This window comes from Pelobates fuscus, chromosome 3, assembly GCF_036172605.1.
Source record: "Pelobates fuscus isolate aPelFus1 chromosome 3, aPelFus1.pri, whole genome shotgun sequence".
Classification (NCBI taxonomy): Eukaryota; Metazoa; Chordata; class Amphibia; order Anura; family Pelobatidae; genus Pelobates; species Pelobates fuscus.
The window spans coordinates 124,562,943-124,581,549 of record NC_086319.1 but is presented as its reverse complement, the minus strand read 5'-3'; the positions used below and the strand labels follow the sequence as shown (position 1 = coordinate 124,581,549).

Below are 18,607 nucleotides of genomic sequence, written 5' to 3'. Positions count from 1 at the left end.
CCAAACTAAAATTAAGGGCTAATAAAATTATTGTTCATCACCAGGAGACATTAGCATTTGCATCATACAAATCAGAAAGACAGATAAAAATAACAGTTAGTCAATATATAACTGATATAAAGTATAGAATGCAGTATGCAGGTTTTTTTTGTTTGTTTTTTTAAATTAAACACAAAAAAGAAAAATGTTTCAGAGATAAAGCAATTCTATAAGAATCTTTTGGGGGTGCTCTGAGGATTAAGGCGAATCCTCATAGCATTTAATAGAATTATAATGTTGCTGGTAAGTTTAATAATTTGGTGTAAAATTAGGGGTGTATTGATTAAAGAATTAGCTTAACCATCCAGAGCTTCTAGGGTTTTATGAACAGATTGGAGCAGCTGGAGCCGTTTGAATAGTGCTGCTATTGTGTCATAGCTCAAAATCCCAATCAATTAATGCAGTAATGTGACAAATTATAACCATTATATGGGAAGTAGTCTTAACCAGGCAGCATGTGATGCTTACAATTAAAATTATATATATAGGTGTGTGTGTGGTTTCAAACTTAAACATTAATTTTAAATTGATTTGATATTCAATGCTAAATTGACATTTTGGCAACAATATTTAGATTTCAAAATCTGCCAAGTGCCCTGATTGGCCATGAGCAATATTCAAACCAACCATTTTAGCTCAATTATACTAATTGTTCAATAGAAAGCATCCTGTATACACATTTATATGTTGCCATATGTGTCACGGATCGCATTACATGGATAGTGAATGCATTTATTTTTTTTATTTTTTTTAAACGTGTGTATGATTAAAAACAAATATCAATTGGGTTTACTTTGGTGAGAATCCAGGACAAGTATTTTAACATCTTATTTTACTTCCCATGTCGGTTTTGTGAGGTCACTACTGTTAAAGAATTTAACTGTCCTTCTGAGAGTTATGCTAAAATGACAATTTTGTATTCTTCAGTTTTATAACAGCAAAAGCACCAAATGGCCATTATTAGGGATATGAACTTGTTGACGTCAGTTATATTTAATGGCATTTGAATCTGTTGCCATTAAGAAGAAAAACCCACCCATTCCTTGTGCAATTAATTGATATCTTTTAAAGCATCCACCCCACCCCAAAAAATTGGCGTGTTTAATAAATCTTTAAGGCATAGTCACATCGACTGTTGGAATTTCACTGAAATTTCAGCACTGTAAAAATATATATTACGAAAGTAGAGACTACTTTGTCTTATGAATGTTTCCTTCACTTAACAAAACTTGACAAAAGGTGGAGCCACCACAGTTACGTTTTCCCAATTGCCCTAGCTGCCACTGGTGACGACTGTAGGGAAAATACATTGTCTTGCTGATTGCGAGACAATATCTCTGTAGGCACCTGCCATCTCGCAGGATCCTCCATAGACATCAGTTTTGTAATCTTGCGGGCTCCTGACAGATAAGCTGCAAGGACCTGAAGAAAAAAGATGGTGGCGCTTGTGGGAGACAACCTCAGGTAAGTATATATCACCTGCACTTAACCACTGGGCCACCACATACCAATCGGTGATGTCACCATCAGGGGTCTTTGCAAAATATGCAAAGGTTCCAGAAGGTGACAGAACCACTTTAAATAGAAAAATTAGGCATGTAAACACAAAGAGATTACACAAAAACCAATGAAACCAAAACAGATGAAGCAGATTTTAACCTCCCTATTCGTGGAAAGGTATATTCCCCAAAATGTGTTACTTCCTGCCTCTCATGCTAGCGCATTGGTTTGGATGTAATGTTGTAATTGTTCATTGATTAGTACAAAGGTTCAAAGTTATAGCTGGGGTCAAGAATAAACAGCATCTAATCAATGAGGACAATTACAATCTTTGACAGAGACCCAAACTACTAGATTTTGGCTTAACAACCCATTCTTCAGTTTTACAATTAGTCAGTGACCAATTCTTCCACTGAGTATAATTTGTTACGAAATTATTTCTCTAAGACACCTGCTTTAGAATCTTCCTAATGTTAAAGAGGGTTCCCCTGGTACATAGGAAGGCACTGTTGCTACTATAAAAAGTGTATTGTTGACAACTATTAAGCGCATTGGTGATGAATATCCTGTGCCTGTTCCAACCATGGGAGACTCATTGAATTATACTTTTAATTAATTAATCAGGAGCTATGAACAACTGTACAAGATCTTTTGTTGATTTCAAATTATTTCTCAAATATCTGACCTTTGGTTCCACAACTGCCTCAAAATAAGACCTGAATGTGCTTTTTCAAGTTAAGATACATCTAGTATTATGTAATAAGGACAATAACTGGTTCTAGCTACCGAGTACAGTGGAAATGGCAAAAAAAACACAACAAATCACAATCTTCACCCACATTTGTACCATAGCCCATATTTCAAATGCAACTGAATATTTAGAGATGCATTTACTGACCTCCAACTTCACAATCAAATTGTATAATTTGTGCCAAATCATCAGCTGAGAAAAACGTTACAAATAGTTAAGTTATTGGAATTTGTTAAATTTGCCTTAATTTTATATATGGGTTTCAACTCCTCATTATTGAATAAGCTCCAACTATAAATATCTCGATACGCATATTAATCAATTCTGATTGTTATCCTTTTATCTAATATATGTGATTACAGCTCGGAAGTGATTCCTATTTTTGTTCAAAGGTGTGATTTACCTAATTTAATATTACTCTTTTAAATCTCAGGTCCAGTAGACATAAATATTGTGGCGAAGTGTAATCCATGCTTTTCAAACCCATGCAAGAACAATGGGACTTGCAACAGTGACCCAATGGAATCATATCGCTGCACATGTCCTTATGGCTTCAAGGTATTTCATTTTGTATACCCTAAAATGTACTGTTACTATGCTATTGTCTAGGAGAGCCAAATGTTGCTGAACTAAAACTCTTAGGGCCCTCAGTTGCATTTTATGCGATGAGGTTAATGCGAGTTGCAGTTTAAAAAATAATAAGCTGTGTTGATGGCCCTTGCCCTTGAAAAAAACTGAGCAGAGATAGGAGACACTACTTTTAGGTCATGCTGGACTTAAATTGTGTCTTATGCTAACAAGTTAGCCACAAATGCTAAAAATCTAAATTATTAGTTTTATATTTTTTTATTATAAATTTAAGTCTAAAGTTAGAAACAAAATCAAATGGGTGTCAAACTGTTTATATTATTATATAAATGTAAATATTTTTAATTATAAACATTCTTTTATATTTTGTATATTTAAATATCAACATTAGCTGATTGTTTAGTAAATGAACACTTTAAATTGGCTATGTTGGTTATACGTATATAATATTACCAGTTGTGATCATTTATATAACAGGTTGTCCATGTTAAACAACTATGAAAACTCTTTAATGTGTTTTGAAGCACTTGAGTCAAACGTTGGTTTAGCGCACCAATCACTGGCTTTGAAAACTGGTTTAAAATTCCTCATCCTTAGAGAAGTCTCAATGATATAACTATTGTGCCACTTTGACGGCAGAATCTACATCCAAAAACACTATGTAACAAACACTCCATCATAAATATCAGTAATCTACACTATACTTTTTTCTTTTAATTTTTATATATTTTTTTAATAATGTAATGAAATTCAGGTGTGACATAATTTTGTTCAAGCGCTGTAGAAGTAATCAGTTCAATTACCAATCCAGAAAGAACTCTCAATCAGCAACGTGTACAAATGACACTACACAGAGACCCTCTCGACCCCCTCCACAAAAAAAAAAAAATACGTAGCCCTGGCATTGCATCAAACGTCTATAGTGGGGAAACCAAAGATGAATATATTTGTATAGTTTCTCTCTATCACATTTAATATGAGACACCAACAGCATTGCAAATAGAAGCAGAGAGCATTCTAACCAAGCTTCAGTGGACTATAATTCATGACCAAACTGGTTTGAGTAAAACTACAACTGTCACTTCTAGATGTAAACCATATGAGCAGAGTATACTATATCTACCAAACTGTTCTCCAAAGAGAGTCAGGTTAATTCAATAAAAATGTCTTGCTTCCTTTGCACCAAACAGCCTTGTGCAATTCTCCCCATATGGAAATGATTCAAAGACCTTTATAAATTGTCCTAAGTCTGCCCTCTATGCATTTGTTTTTACTTGTTTGATGTCCGTTTTTGGGAAAACCTATGTGGAGGAGTATATCAATAAATGGAAAAGACTCTAACATTAAGCTGTGTGACATTAGGCTGTAGATGCTAACAACTGCAAGAAGTCCTATTTCATGTAAATTGCAAGATAAATGTCACTCGTTGCTATCATCAGCCAGGAACACCAAAAAAGTTCCAAAATCAAAACTAAAGAACCTGATTTTTAAAATTTACTAGACTCTTAACGTGTACGGTGTAGGATCTCACAGGGGTATCTACTAAAGTGAGAAATCAAAGTGAATTTAAAATTTGAGGCCAACGCAGCTGCTCTGGAAGCATAGTTAACTTAGAGAATGTTTATAGATCAGCTAATATAAGCTTGAATTTGAAAATCACTTTGAATTCTCACTTGAGTGAATAACCATGACTCTTTTTTTTTTTTTTTTTTTTTTACACAAAGATGTGTATTTGCTAAAGCAGGAATAGGGTTTCCACTCATGACAAATAACCATCATCGAAATACGAACCTTAGGGTTATAACATTTCGCTGTTGGATATGTATACATTTTTTTATTTAAATGTCACACTGGCATGCAAACAAACTCTTACAGCATGCTTTACTAAGTGATACATCACTTTTTTAGCTTAAAAAATGCACATTATTTCTTGCGTACCGTGAGCTATCTGTCACAATGCTTTCCTAGGTTCTGTAAAACCGCAAGTCAGTTTTGTGACAAAGTAAGTATAAATAGGGTCATATGTGGATTCTACGAGACAAATGATTACCACTCTGGATAAATAACGTGCATGGCTGGTTATAAATGAAGTGATTGGAAGGAGACAGGAGTGTATGTCTTTGTGCTAAACTGTGACAGCTTTGCAATAATATCCAGTTAAGACATCAGAGTCCAATTACCTGCTGCTTGTATGTTTGAAAGAGCAAGTCTGCCATCTACTGGCACTTATATGCTTGTTTAAGCTATTTAAAGTAAGAGTTTTTTCATACTGTTGTAATATAGTAGTAGTTGTTACTGTGCACTACAATATGCCAAAATCACAACCAGGCCTAATACCAGCAGGGTTATTCACTAAACACTGTATTTTGTTAGAATGTCGAAAATTTGGTGAAAATGTCCAAATTCAGATCGGAATGGCAATTTACTAACACCAGTTCCTTTCAGAATTTGGTCAATCCCACTAAATCTGTGCCACTCGGTCAGAAGTGTTCAGTGTCTGGTTTAAAATGAGTGCTTTTCACATGATACCCTGTACAATGTGTAGGATTTTGAATATGTACAGAGCACCTATTTTAAACTCAGTCGGGACCGAATATGTTCAGCACATTTGCAAATTATTGTTCATCTGCTTTTTGCAAACAAATGATAATTTGACCGCTTGCTATCCAGCCACCACATTAAAAAGTGTAAAAAATAAATAAATAAAGTCTATGGGAATCCCATGGGAATAGGGCCTGCAAAATAATGGTTTGGAGCTGGGCCTTATCCAGTGGGTGGGGGATATTTATTAAATAGGTACTGTCCTCCTCCAGCCTCAATCCATACACGGTGGGTGGGGGCTATTAACTAAATAACCAGGGGATCCTCAAGCCTCCTTAGCTCCCACCTATAGAGGATATTTCATAATCAATTGGGTATGGACATGTTATTGCCCACCCCCTACCTCTGGTCTTCGAGTGGGAGGTATTAAATGTGAGTGAGTGAACAAGCCTCTGTCTACCCTCCATGTTAGGGTCAATTGTTCCCGACACAACAATGGCTAGGGGTCTCATTTCTCCACAAGATTTGCCATGGAAGTATTCCCAGTTGCCAGCATTTAGTTACAGTGATTTGAAGTATCCGGGGCGAGGCCATTCGATCCTGTCAATATTCACTGGTAATTGTGGTCACCGAAAGGCATAGCATCCTTTCATTCAGAGATCAATTAACAAAATGATGTACTCTTCTACCTTTTTAAGTTCCATGAGGCATATCACATTGAGCCAATTTAACACTTACAGTACCAGTTCATTGAATAAACTCCTTTTCATTACCAATCAAGAAGCGTGGGATTGTATGTACCGTTAACTAACCCATGTTGTCATAATTTTCTGAGTCCGCAATGGAAGCACATTTACTATTCTAGCAGACCATATATAGACCATAGTGTCTGGTGATTGTCCTTTCAGAAAAAAACAATAAAACATAAAGAGTACTTATAAGGCTATACAATATTATACTATGTTCTACTGATTTTCTGAATAGAGTTTAGCTGACATAGAGCCACACTGCAAAATAATTTGTAAGAAGTGTTTGTTCTTAAACGTTAGTCACCGTGTCTGCTGTCTGGACATCTGTAATCCCTAGAGTCCAACAGATAAATGCATACATTGTCTAGTGGGAAAATATTCATTTAACTCTTTTTAATCCCTTTAGTTTCTAAAGGGTCAATAAATTATATGCCAATATTACATTCTGTCCCATGTCTTCCTTATTCACCATCAGCATCTGCATGGAGCACGTTCAGGCACAATTAAGGATATTTATTAAATCAGGAATTGGAGTAAAGGGTAAAGAGTTTAGAGTAAAATATTCAAGCTGGTACGAAATCTTAGTTACAGATTGTTTATCTTTTTCAGATATTTTGGCCCTACATTTGCAATTCCATGGTCAATTATCCACAGTTTCAAGTTTAGTGAATAGCTTCATACACTAATGTCCAGAAACACAATGGATTTAAAATGAAAACCAAGATACAATTGAAGTGCCGACTTTCAGCTTTAATTCAAGGGGATGAACAAAAATATTGTATGAAATGCTTAGGAATTGCAACCGAGGGGCTCAAATGTAAATTTATAAATTAACACAATCATAAATAAAATGTTTATTTCTAATACTTTGTCGAGAATCATTTTCAGGCAATGATTGCTTGAAATCTGGAACGCATGGACATCACCAAAGGCCTTTACTGCAGCTGTCTTCAGTTGTTCTTTGTTCGTGGGTCTTTCTGCCTTAATTTTTGTATTCAGCAAGTGAAATGCATGCTCGATTGGTTTAGATCCGGCAATTGACTCGCCCATTGCAGAATATTCCACTTTTTTGCCTTAAAAACTCCTGGGTTACTCTCGCAGTATGTTTTATTCTGTAAAGTGGAGTGCCGTGCTGACTTTGGATGAATCGAGGAGACAATTTATGCCAATACACTTCAGAATTTATCCTGTAGCTTCTGTCTTCTGTCACATCATGAAGTGACCCACTGCCATTGGAAGCCACATATGCCCATACTATCACACTGTCTCCACCGTGTTTTACAGATGATGTGAAATGCTTCGGCTCATGAGCCATTCCAAGCCTTTTCCATTCTTTTTTTCTTCCCATCATTCTGGTGCATTTTGATCTCAGTTTCATCTGTCCAAAGAATGCTGTGGCTTTTTTACATGTGTTTTGGCAAATTCTCATCCGTTTTTTTCCATTTTTGAGGTTTATAAATAGTTTGCACCTTGTGTATTTGTCTTGTGAAGTTTTTTTTATGGTAGACTTGGAAAATGATATGCCTACCTCTTGGAGAGTGTTCTTCACTGGGATGGATATTGTGAAGGGGTTTTTCTTTACCATGGAAAGGATCCCATGATCATCCACCACTGTTTTTTACTGTGGACGCCCAGGCCTTTTTGTGTTGCAGAGCTCACCAGTGTGTTCTCATAATGTACCAAACGGTTGATTTGACTACTCCTAAAGATGGCCTGTTTCCCTTGCTTTAAGAACTCTGTTGACCGCATGTTGTAGGTTCACAGCAACAGCATCCAAATACGAGTGCCATGCCTGGACAAACTCCAGAGCTTTTACCTGCTTAGCTGATGAAGAAATAACAAAGGAAACAGCTTTTGAGTCAATTGTCCAATTACTTTGATTGGGCTACATATTAAAAAGCTGTAATTCCTAAACCCTTCCTCCAATTTGCCTGTGAATAACCGTAAAAAACAAAGGTGAGAGACTGCACTTAAAAACATTTCCGGGTCTAACTGTAAATGAGTAAGGCATCCCATATTTGTAGTAGGATCTTTGAGAATCATACTGTTATAATGACTTGACCATCAGTGGTCACTGAAGAGTTAAGTAGATTTCCAGTGGGCATATATATTGCAAATATGGAGCATACCTCACACGGCCTATTTATAACAAACCAGTAAATTATGTTTCAGCTGATGATGCAACAGTAAACCACCATTAGACACTGTCTCTGTAGGATTTCAGCACTGTCACTGATCTGGTAATATAGCCCCCTGTCCCCCTGTTCCAGGAATATTCTCTGGTGTCCTACTTTAGAGGAGACGAGAGAAAAATCCACACAATTAACAGTGTGAGCACATCGTTAGGATGTTTTTCCTGTATGCATTGGGAAGAGTGTAAAGGGGTGGGCCAGTGATGCAACTGTGTCGCTGGCTCTGCCCAAAGAGGGCAGACCTTCCTGAATGGAGCATCCAGAGAGTACTGTATCCTAGTTCCCTGAGTGCAGCGTGAGTGTGTCTAATGATGCGCTCTTGCTATACTTTTTGGGGACAGATTCCTGGTGCATTTGGCTGCAAAACGTTCCACACATGTCCCAATATTGTGGTGCGTTGTTCTGATGTCAGGGCAGTTTTGTTTATGTCTGCACACAATTATAACATTACATTGCCCTATATCCAATCACTACCCTGTGTAGGGTACATATACATTATTGCTATCCTTATTTCCTTGTCCTTTTTGTTCCTGTTTATTGACCTAAGCTTGTTTGATTATTCCTGTTCTCTGTTTTTCTGAACTTATCTTACGATTCTGTGTACATCTATTATCCTTGACTTCTTATGTTTACTCTGTGTCAGCTTGCAAAACATACAGTTATTTATTCTCAATGCCTGCAGAGCACACCAAGGTCTGGTACACACTCAGGTCCTTTCTCTACCCATGTTTGTGAGTTAGGGTTAGGTCAGTCCTGACAGTGTCCCCAAAAGCGGGACCCCAGGTAACAAAGTTGGGACCGCAGGACAGGACCCCAAAATTGGGACTGTCCTGGCAAAATTGGGATGGTTGAGAGTTATTTATATGAGTGCTTCAGAAGAGATATGGGTACATTTGGGCAGGCTAGCTTTATCAGCTAGTTTTTGAAAGCATAATTACATGTGGGGCTATCATAGAATTTTAGAACTTCATGCAGAAGAATGACTGAATGTATCATTCAGTACTGTTGAAGCTGCGTAGTGTGTTAAAAAAAATGTTGAATCCTATGAAAGTTGCTTCAAGCTGATTTAATTTATATTTTAAGTTGAACTGCTTTAATACGTTATATAAACAAACAAGAAAAAAAATGTTTGGTTTTTCCCAACATGGCCTAGCCAAGTCAGTAAAAACAGAAGCTTTACCAAACTGTTCTTGGCACTCAACATCATCCACCAGTGTGTGCCAGACCTCGAATCTGAGTAACTGTCTATAGAGACTGCCAGTAAGTATCTGATTTAAAATGGTGATTATGCTCTTTACTTCTCTTTTAGCTTCTCGTATTCAATTCAGATAGCTATTTAGATAAAGGGCATTTGAAAAACAATACCCCAGATGCGGAAATCCAAACAATTTGCACGTTAAAGAAAAATAAAATCAGTCCTTATGTTTTATTCTTTTGTTTTCACTTTAAGATATTATGTATTTGTACTTTAGAGTATCTGTAGAGTATTTTGTGGATGTATTTTCATAGGGGAGTAAGAAAGGACAAAGTTTTTCAGGAATCCACTGTTAACAGGACTCTATCATGAATTGCGTGGCGTTCAACAGGAAAAAAAAATGGGACACGGGGAAAAATAGCTTAAATTCAATAAACCAATAAAAATTTAATATTTAAATATATTACTTTATTCATATCTGATTCATAAAAATACTTTAGTTTCAAAAAGATCATCTAAATCCTAACAAATTTACATCTACGGAGTATGTTTAAACTGTGCACCATCTACAGTTATTCCTTATTTATTGAGTACTACTTATGTGGATCCTTCTCAAATAAAGAGACGTGGTATATATTTTATATTTACACTTTTCGATCGTTCTTATAGTTTAGCAGCAAAAAAAATCTCTTTTGGCCCAGTTTAGCAGAATTATTTTCTTATGTAGATCTGAGCTCAATAGTTTTCAAAAATGTTCATAACTCCAATTAATCGAAGACAGTAAAAGAGGACTGGGAGAGAACAAGGGGGCATGCCAGTAGGTATCCCTGGGGACACCATGGGGCCCTGCTGAAAATGGTCCTGCAGCCTTTCTGGACAGTGCCCGTTACAGAGTAATCTAGGTTGAAAAAAGACTCAAGTCCTTTAAGTACAACTTTTATAACACCACTCTTTATTGTTGTAATCAAAAAGAAGACAAAAAAGGGGGCTGGGGAGGGGCAACATAGTATTGGAAGGCCTTGGATAAAATTGGCATTCAAATACTCTATTTTTGGAGGTCTGGTTTCAGATGCAACACAAGTTTTTTAAGGGATTCTTTCATCAATAATTCATTTTCAGGATCCAAGGAAGATAATTTTTCCCACAAGGCATTTATTTTTACCTAAAATTTGTCATTGGTTTTACAGATAAGTAGACATTGAAATGATTTTTCTTGCTGTGCACTATGGATGTAGGTTTATAGCCTCAATACCTTTGAGACAGAAAGATATTTTCCATAATTTGTCCATAATCATGAACCTTACTTGTGACTTTCCATCAATTTGAGATCACAGACCGTTATACCAGAATGTGTTTAATATTAGCTGACATCACTGAGCAACATTCTGCCTTGCACAGCCAAAATCCGTTTTACAAGATAAAACGTGAAAGGACAATGTATTATACTCCGGGTGGCCATAAATCATTTCGATATAAATAAAAATGAGATTTTAAGAGAGCCAAGCAGGGCTAAATTACTACCAAGCAGAAAGTCATGATTTATTAACAAGGACAAGAAAGTCACTAAAAAGTACAGCTGCCGTTCTTGGTTATTATTTGATCGTGTGCCAGATAAAGTCACACTGGCATAAATGATAATAGCAGATAATGGCATTGAGTGCCTGGTTGAAATAGATCTACTGTATTACAAGAACCAAATGTTTTTCGGGCATTGAACAAATGGATAATTGGGTTTTATATAATGCAATACATCCAGTTTACTTTAAACCATTTTTTTTAAGTAAAAGAAACTGCGGTAGGGAGGTTTTGTGGTTTGAAATGTAAGATGGGAGACAGTGGTAGCACAATGCTTTCCTTCGGTTCCAAACTTGTAAGCTTTTATAAGAAATGCTGAAAGTATACTTTCATGTACAGAGTATACAGAGCTTGATTTGGGCAGGTAACGGTTCTGGCAATGACCTATATTGGAGATAGAAGAGTTTGCTTTCTTACATGATCTGTTGTGATTTTTAAAAAGAGTAATTAGTCAGTACTAGTTAATACTAGCAGGAAAAAAGTGTTGACATGTATAGTTATGGATTTCTAATCATACATTTATATTATACAAATAAGTATTCATTGTTTCTAGTCTACATTTAAGGTTCAGTATAGTTATACAACAAAACAAAACAACACCGTTGTTAAGTGTTAAATATCATATAAATTACTTAACTCCAATCAATCTGTAGCCTCCCAAGATCGTTATCCAACCAAAAACGATCGTAATATATGTATAGAACCACAAGCAGAAATGGGATACGGCTGTACAGTCTATAGAGGGAACATACAAAAAGAAAAACAATAGTGTGATACAGTATATACAGTGAATAGTGCGCTTAAATGGATGCACTCACGAGATAGTGGAGATAAAAGAGCATTCAAGGTGCCTCCCCAGGAAATATGGGGGGATACTGGTATCCTTTGCAAATGTCGAGCAGCCAATGGGACACAGGACTCCAGGTGAGTAGTAGTAGAAAATATTCATAATTTTTATTCTCTTTAAAAGGTGGAACAACACCATAAAGATAAAATATAAAAGTGCAGCAATAGGTCAGTATAGTTATATTTTGAAAAGAAATATAATGTCAAATTTCACGCGGTTTATGAACATCTCCAGAAACAGCATTGTTTTTTTCTAAATAGAATTTTCTTTTAAGCAACTAGCAAACTGGTAGCCAAAGTAAAGAAATTATGGAATTTTTGTACAAACATGTGTTTAAGTTCATTTGGTTTTAGTTCATCAGGAAAAAATAAGTTGCGAATAAAATAATATATTGAAAAAAAAAAAAGAAAAGAAAAGTACAACGGAGGGGAGAAATAAGATCCACATTTTATACTTACACTTACACTCAAGGCAATTTGAGGTGGGGAGGCAAAGGAAAGAAAGGCTATGGGACATAGGTTCAGGAAAGTATGCACATCCGAGATGACGAGAGAAAATGTTGGAAAAGCAAAGAGGATAGAGTGGGATACAATGGTTAAGAGGTGAGGATGGAAAGTAAAGGATCTTTTGGGCCCATTTAAATTTACAGCACCAGGTCCATCAGGTCCTTAATATGGTTTTTCATGTGTATCTTCATCTACTGAGAGCCGTGATTTGGTTTCGGCCTGTCCATTACATAACCTCCTTTTCTATATGTTTGGAGTTTTGTGTTTCTTGCTTGTTTTTGTATTACATGTACTCCTGCCCAAACCCATATCACTTGGCTGACCTTAATTATTAGCTTTCATAAAACAAGTATGCAAACAGAAGTTCAGGGTAAGAACATTGTTGACTGCAAATTTGTGGGAATGACTAGCTTTCGATCTAATCACAAGACTTCATTGCCAAATAAAGCTTACGGTATTTATAGATGTTGGTTGGGAAGCCAAATATTTCAAGTTATATGCCAATGTATTTACCACTTTATTACCACTAGCAAAGACAAAGGGTTGATCGTTCTCTAAACTTCACAATAGAAAAAGTTGCAACTAATACTAAATAACATCAGTTAAGCTATCTCAAAATGCCTGTGTCTTAAAGTAGATATTAAGCACTACTATTGCAGTTTTTGTTATAGCTGTAATATTTATGTATCTAGCTAACCACAAGTTAAATATTACACTTTACCGACAATACAATCTTGTCCCTAGAGAACTTAAAGGGACACTATAGGCATCAAAACAACTTTAGCTTAAGGAAGCAGTTTTGGTGTATAGATCATGCCCCTGCAGTCTCGCTGTTCATTCTCTGCCATTTAGGAGTTAAATCACTATTGTTTATTTTTATGCAGCCCTAGTCACATCTCCCCTGGCTGTGACTGACACAACCTGCATGAAAACAAAATGGCTTCATTTTCAATTAGATGGTAACGTGCTTTAGACGTTTTTATCTCCTACTCTGTAAATTGAACTTTAATCACACACAGGAGGCCCATACAGGCTCTATCTAGAAGACTATTTTCAAAGCAAGAGATGAGAAATTCTAAATTAAGCAGACTGTACAGTAATGGAAATTAAAATATGTACATTTTCAGGAAGTGTTTAGGAAGGCTGTGCAAGTCACATGCAATGTATGTGTAACTAAGGCTGTATAAACAAAGTGATTTAACTCCTAAATGTCAGATAATTGAGCAGCGAGAATGCAGGGGCATAATCTATACACCAAAACTGCTTCATTAAGAATATAGTATCCCTTTAAAGCAACATGGATTGTACTGCCTATTTATCTAAAGCACTGCACTCTTTTATTGAACACTCTCGTATTAAACATAAATATTGTTTTTTCTTTTTCAAAAACAAAACAAATTTACAAAAGTCATAAAACATATCTGTAATGGAGTACTGAGATATATTCCCTACTATAGCCTGATTTGCTCACAATACTGATGATCTCTGGCCACATCAGATGACCCCAATCACTGCCATTGCTGTGATCCACAATCACCATCACCAGGCACAGGACAGGTCTTCAAAATTCTTAAGGAAGAACATTAGGGAAGAAGTAAACCAGAATCGCATAATGTAGGCAAAATAGTTGTGGCTTGGCGATTTTTGCTTAAATTTTGCCATTCGTATTTAATTCACAAAAATTCAGAGTTCAGTGTATCTCTCTTAATAGTCCTTATATTGTGATATAAATTCTTGTCATGATTTAGTACTAACTACGCTAACTGTTGTTATATGATTAGGGAGCAACTAACAGGAATATTCCATTGGTTTCTCTACATTGATTAACTTGTACTTTGCCACAAAATAGCTTTTTATAAATTGTCTTAAATTGCTCTGTGTCACAAATTGTAATACATTTGGCAAAAATATAGGCATAAACTCTCTTGAAGGTCACAATCATATATTCCTACCTCCAGTCTTTGGAGCACACAGCACTGCATTTCTCATAGATATTGAAGCATTAGCAAAGGCAGGTTCAACAAATTAGATTACTGAAATAATCTTGATCCTGCAAACTAGGTTTATGGCATGAATTTTTCCAGTAAGTCTTGAGACTATAAATCTATATAAATCTATATATAATAGTAGTACTATGCGTTTAGATGGTGGTACAGCAGCAGCTTGTGAAATGTAATCACCTCTTCTATTTTTAAGAACATTACTAACACAACATGGTTCCCGAAGATTTTGATGTTTGTACCCTTTATTAACCCTGAGTCCAGGGCAGGCGTGTCCATAAGGTGGCACAAGTGGCCGCCTTAGGGCACACCGGCTCGGGGGGCGCCAGATTAGAGTGACCGGCAGGAGATGAGTGCACTGTGCCCCATGCTGCCAGTAACTCAGTGTAGCATGGCCGAGCAGAGCGGACAGTGGTACAGGAGGATCTGTTTCCTGTACCTGGGCGGACTGACAGGAAGTGCTCACTGAGAGAACACTGTTGTCAGTCTGGCCGGGTACAGGAAATTAAAGCTCACAGGGAGGTAGGAGGCACACCGGGGAAGGGAGACCACTGGGGGGGGGGGGGGTGGAGGAGAGACCACTAGGGGGGGGGGGGTGAGAAGAGACCACTAAGAGTGGGAGGGAGGAGAGACAACAAGGAGGGAGAGGAGAGACCACTAGGAGGAGGAGAGATGACTAATGGAAAGGGGGGGGGGGAGAAGGGGAGAGACCACTAATGGAAAGGGGTGGGGAGAGGAGAGATGACTAATGGAAAGGGGGGAAGAGAGACCACTGGGGAGGGGGCAGAGGAGAGCAGAGACCCCTATGCGGGAGACTGGGAAAGGAGAGACCACTATTGGAAAGGGGGAGGAGAGTAGAGACAACTAAGGGGGGTGGGGAGGGAGAGGAGAGGAGAGACCACTAATGTGTTGGGGGAGAGGAGAGACCACTAAGGGGCAGGGGAGAGCTCTAAAGGACAGGGGTAGGGGAGAGCTCTAAGTGGAGGGGGGTAGGAGAGAGCACTAATGGATGGGGGGGGTAGGAGAGAGCACTAGGAGACAGGAGGGGAGAGCTCTAAGGGATGGGAGAGCAATAAGGGACAGGAGGGGAGCACACCACGCGAAAGGGGGCAATGGTAATCACTTAGGGACAGGGGAGCTCACAAAGGGACAGTAGGGCAGGGGAGAGGTTTAAGGGACGGGAGGGGAGATCATTAGGGGACAGGAGGGGAGAGCTCTAAGGGATGGGAGGGGAGAGCAGTAAGGGACAAGAGGGGAGAGAGGCTGAGGAAGGGGAGAAAGAGAAGCACAAAGGGGCTGGTAGGACTCAGCCCCTGTCCTACCCCACAAAATTTATCTTTCACACTACACACACACACAATACTTCCCTATACGTACACAGAAACACACAATGCATCCCTACACACACAGAAACACACCATGCTTCCATTACACACAGAGAAACACACAATGCATGCATTACAGACACACACACCCACACACACAATGCAACCCTAATACACAAAGAAAATGCATCCCTTGCACACGTACACAGAAACACACAATGCATCCCTTACACACTGCACCCTAAATGGCCCTTCTTAGCTATGTAAACCTAACTAGATTCTCCTAAAGCACAAGGCTGAAAGTAAATTAAAATGGTTTTACTGCTTACTACTTACTGCTTAAAATGGTTTTACTCTGGTGCCTAAGGTGTTTGGTGTGTTCCTGTAAGGGAGTTTAAAATAAAAAAATGCATTCCTTCCATGCAGGACCCCAGCAGTACAGAAGTAAAGGCCTACTGCCCACCTTGTACTTCTATAGTTATATCTGAATAGAAACATGGGCTTTGTATAATTCTCTCTTAATGTACTACAAAATAAGTGCAGGCAAATTTCTAATGTTACACATGCCATGTCTGCTAAGCAGCGCTAGCTCAAGAGGCATGCAAATTATTGACATTTTTATATTGGTTCTATTACCCAATTGCTGGTATATAAAATCAATGCTTGAATATAAGAAATGCAAACATGTATGAAATGGAGCTTACTCATCCCTGTCCAGCGAAGTCGTACAGATGTACAGAAAACTGATTCTCCAAATATTATGACAAACAATTCTGACTGTTTACCCAAGAAAACCAAGTAAAATGTTTTCATTTCTCAGGGGCGAGATTGTGACATTCCCATCAATGCTTGTATTCAGAGCCCATGCCAGAACGGAGGGACCTGCCATACTAATGACGCTGACAAAGATGGATTCAGGTAATTTAGCAATGCCTGGGGTGCAATTATTATGTTTGTTCTTGTTCATCTGCTTTATGTATAAAATATGTAGAAATGGCAAAATGAAAAACATCAAGTTTCAAAAAGATATTCCCATGATGACTCTGGACTGAAAGCTACCTCATTAATTACTCATTGGTGAAGAGATAGACATTACAGTGCTTTTAGTATTCACTCTATGCCTCTTTCACCATTAGAAATGGTTAGCATTAGACATCTTGGAGAAGAGCCAGCCACCCATAATAAGGATGTAGGAAGTCTGTATTGTCACTTATTTATTACAGTGTCAAAAGGCTGTGCCTTAACATCTATAAATTCAAATTATTTGTTAGTTAATCTGTTTTAAAAAATAAAAATGAATGTAGATATCATTGACATTACTGCATATACATATAATACATATATTTCCTTGAATGGAACATATTGCAGTAATTTCAATAAATCTACATTAGAAGCGAGAAGAAAAAAGAAAGAAGTCTTCTAGGTGAGAGGATAATGTGTTGCCCACTGAGTTGGTTCTCTTGGGGTACTAACATTTTGAGTATCTGAGGTCAGCCTTTGGAGATATATAGTTATATGTTATTAAGAATAAGCAAATGAGTAGGGCAAGCTAAGCTGTATTCGCAAAGAGGATTGTACTTATCTAATATCTTTAAAAACGTAAGCAAAAAAAGGCAAACTCTAACCTTTTTCTTGAGGTCATTTGCATGTATTCACGAGTCTAGAAAGTAGTAGCCAGAGGCTGATTGATTTACTGTTTTAGAACTACAATTGTCATTGTTTCCAATCTTAAAGGGGCACTAGACACCATAACTACTTCATCTCATTCAGGTGTTTATGGTGGTTAGAGTCCCCTGGCTTAATCCAATGTGTTACACCTTTTTCAATCTAGTTCAATCAATTTAATCTTGACTGGAGAGTCATTTGTTAACCACAGCTCAGCCTCTCTCTGCTGATAAAGCAAATGCTACTTTAACCTGAGCAGCTATGGGTGGCAGTGAATGGCTGGGAGCATCATCTAAACTCTCATAGCATATCACTGCCATCCATTGCTGGTGTGACTTGGCATGTTTAATACCGAGTTACTCTCCATCATAGCCACACATACTGTGGTGGGCTAAGCCATAGGGATCCAACACCCAGCAACGCTTATTCACTGTCAAACAAGTAAAAAACGGATTAACACGGAACTGTGGGACAGCACCAGAGAACCTCAGGCACTATAGCCACCTAATAAGATGAAGTTGATTTGGTGCCTAGAATGTACCTTTAAGGCTAGCGAGTCATCATGAGAGATCTACCTTTCCCATCCCTGATCTAAATTGTAAGCTTGCAGACAGAAAGGTCCGTTCTTTGCCTACTTTCTTTGGCTCAGTCTGCAAAATGTATTTTGTAATTTTCCCTTAGGTATTGTATTAATAATTTTTAGAGTTATATTGTAACATTTTAATAGAAAGAAAGCTGAAAGGATATCATGTTAAAACTTTCAATCATCCTTCCTTCTGTGTTTAATATAAACCTATATTATATTTATGATAAATGTGTTATTAATAATAAAGTGCCAATAGCACCATGTTCCAATACGACTGAATCAAAGCCTATTGCACGTTTTGACAGTAGAATATCAAAATACCATTTTTGTTAAAATAGAAAAAACAAGTGTTCTTGTTGAATCTCATGAGCACTGTTTTGAGACAATGTAAATAATCCTTAAATAAATTGAGTGATTAGATTTTACAGCTTCCTCGGTCTCTGAAAATTAGAAGAATGTGCTTTAGAGAAATCTCTTTGATTGAATCCTCAGAAACCCTTGTGAAACATTAAGAAGTTTGTATAATGTACACAGTGTAATTGAATTAG

The 18,607-nt window shown here is 37.3% G+C and overlaps 1 protein-coding gene across 2 annotated transcripts in view; it reads left to right on the top strand.

Annotated features, from left to right (window-relative positions):
• Positions 1-18,607, top strand: part of SLIT3 (slit guidance ligand 3) — a 658,792-nt gene that overhangs the window by 593,338 nt on the left and 46,847 nt on the right. For both annotated transcript variants that reach the window (XM_063447449.1, XM_063447448.1), the window contains 2 exons: positions 2,724-2,848; positions 16,629-16,726. In XM_063447449.1, the coding sequence (XP_063303519.1) occupies positions 2,724-2,848; positions 16,629-16,726 (223 nt within the window). The remainder of the gene's footprint in view (positions 1-2,723; positions 2,849-16,628; positions 16,727-18,607) is intronic.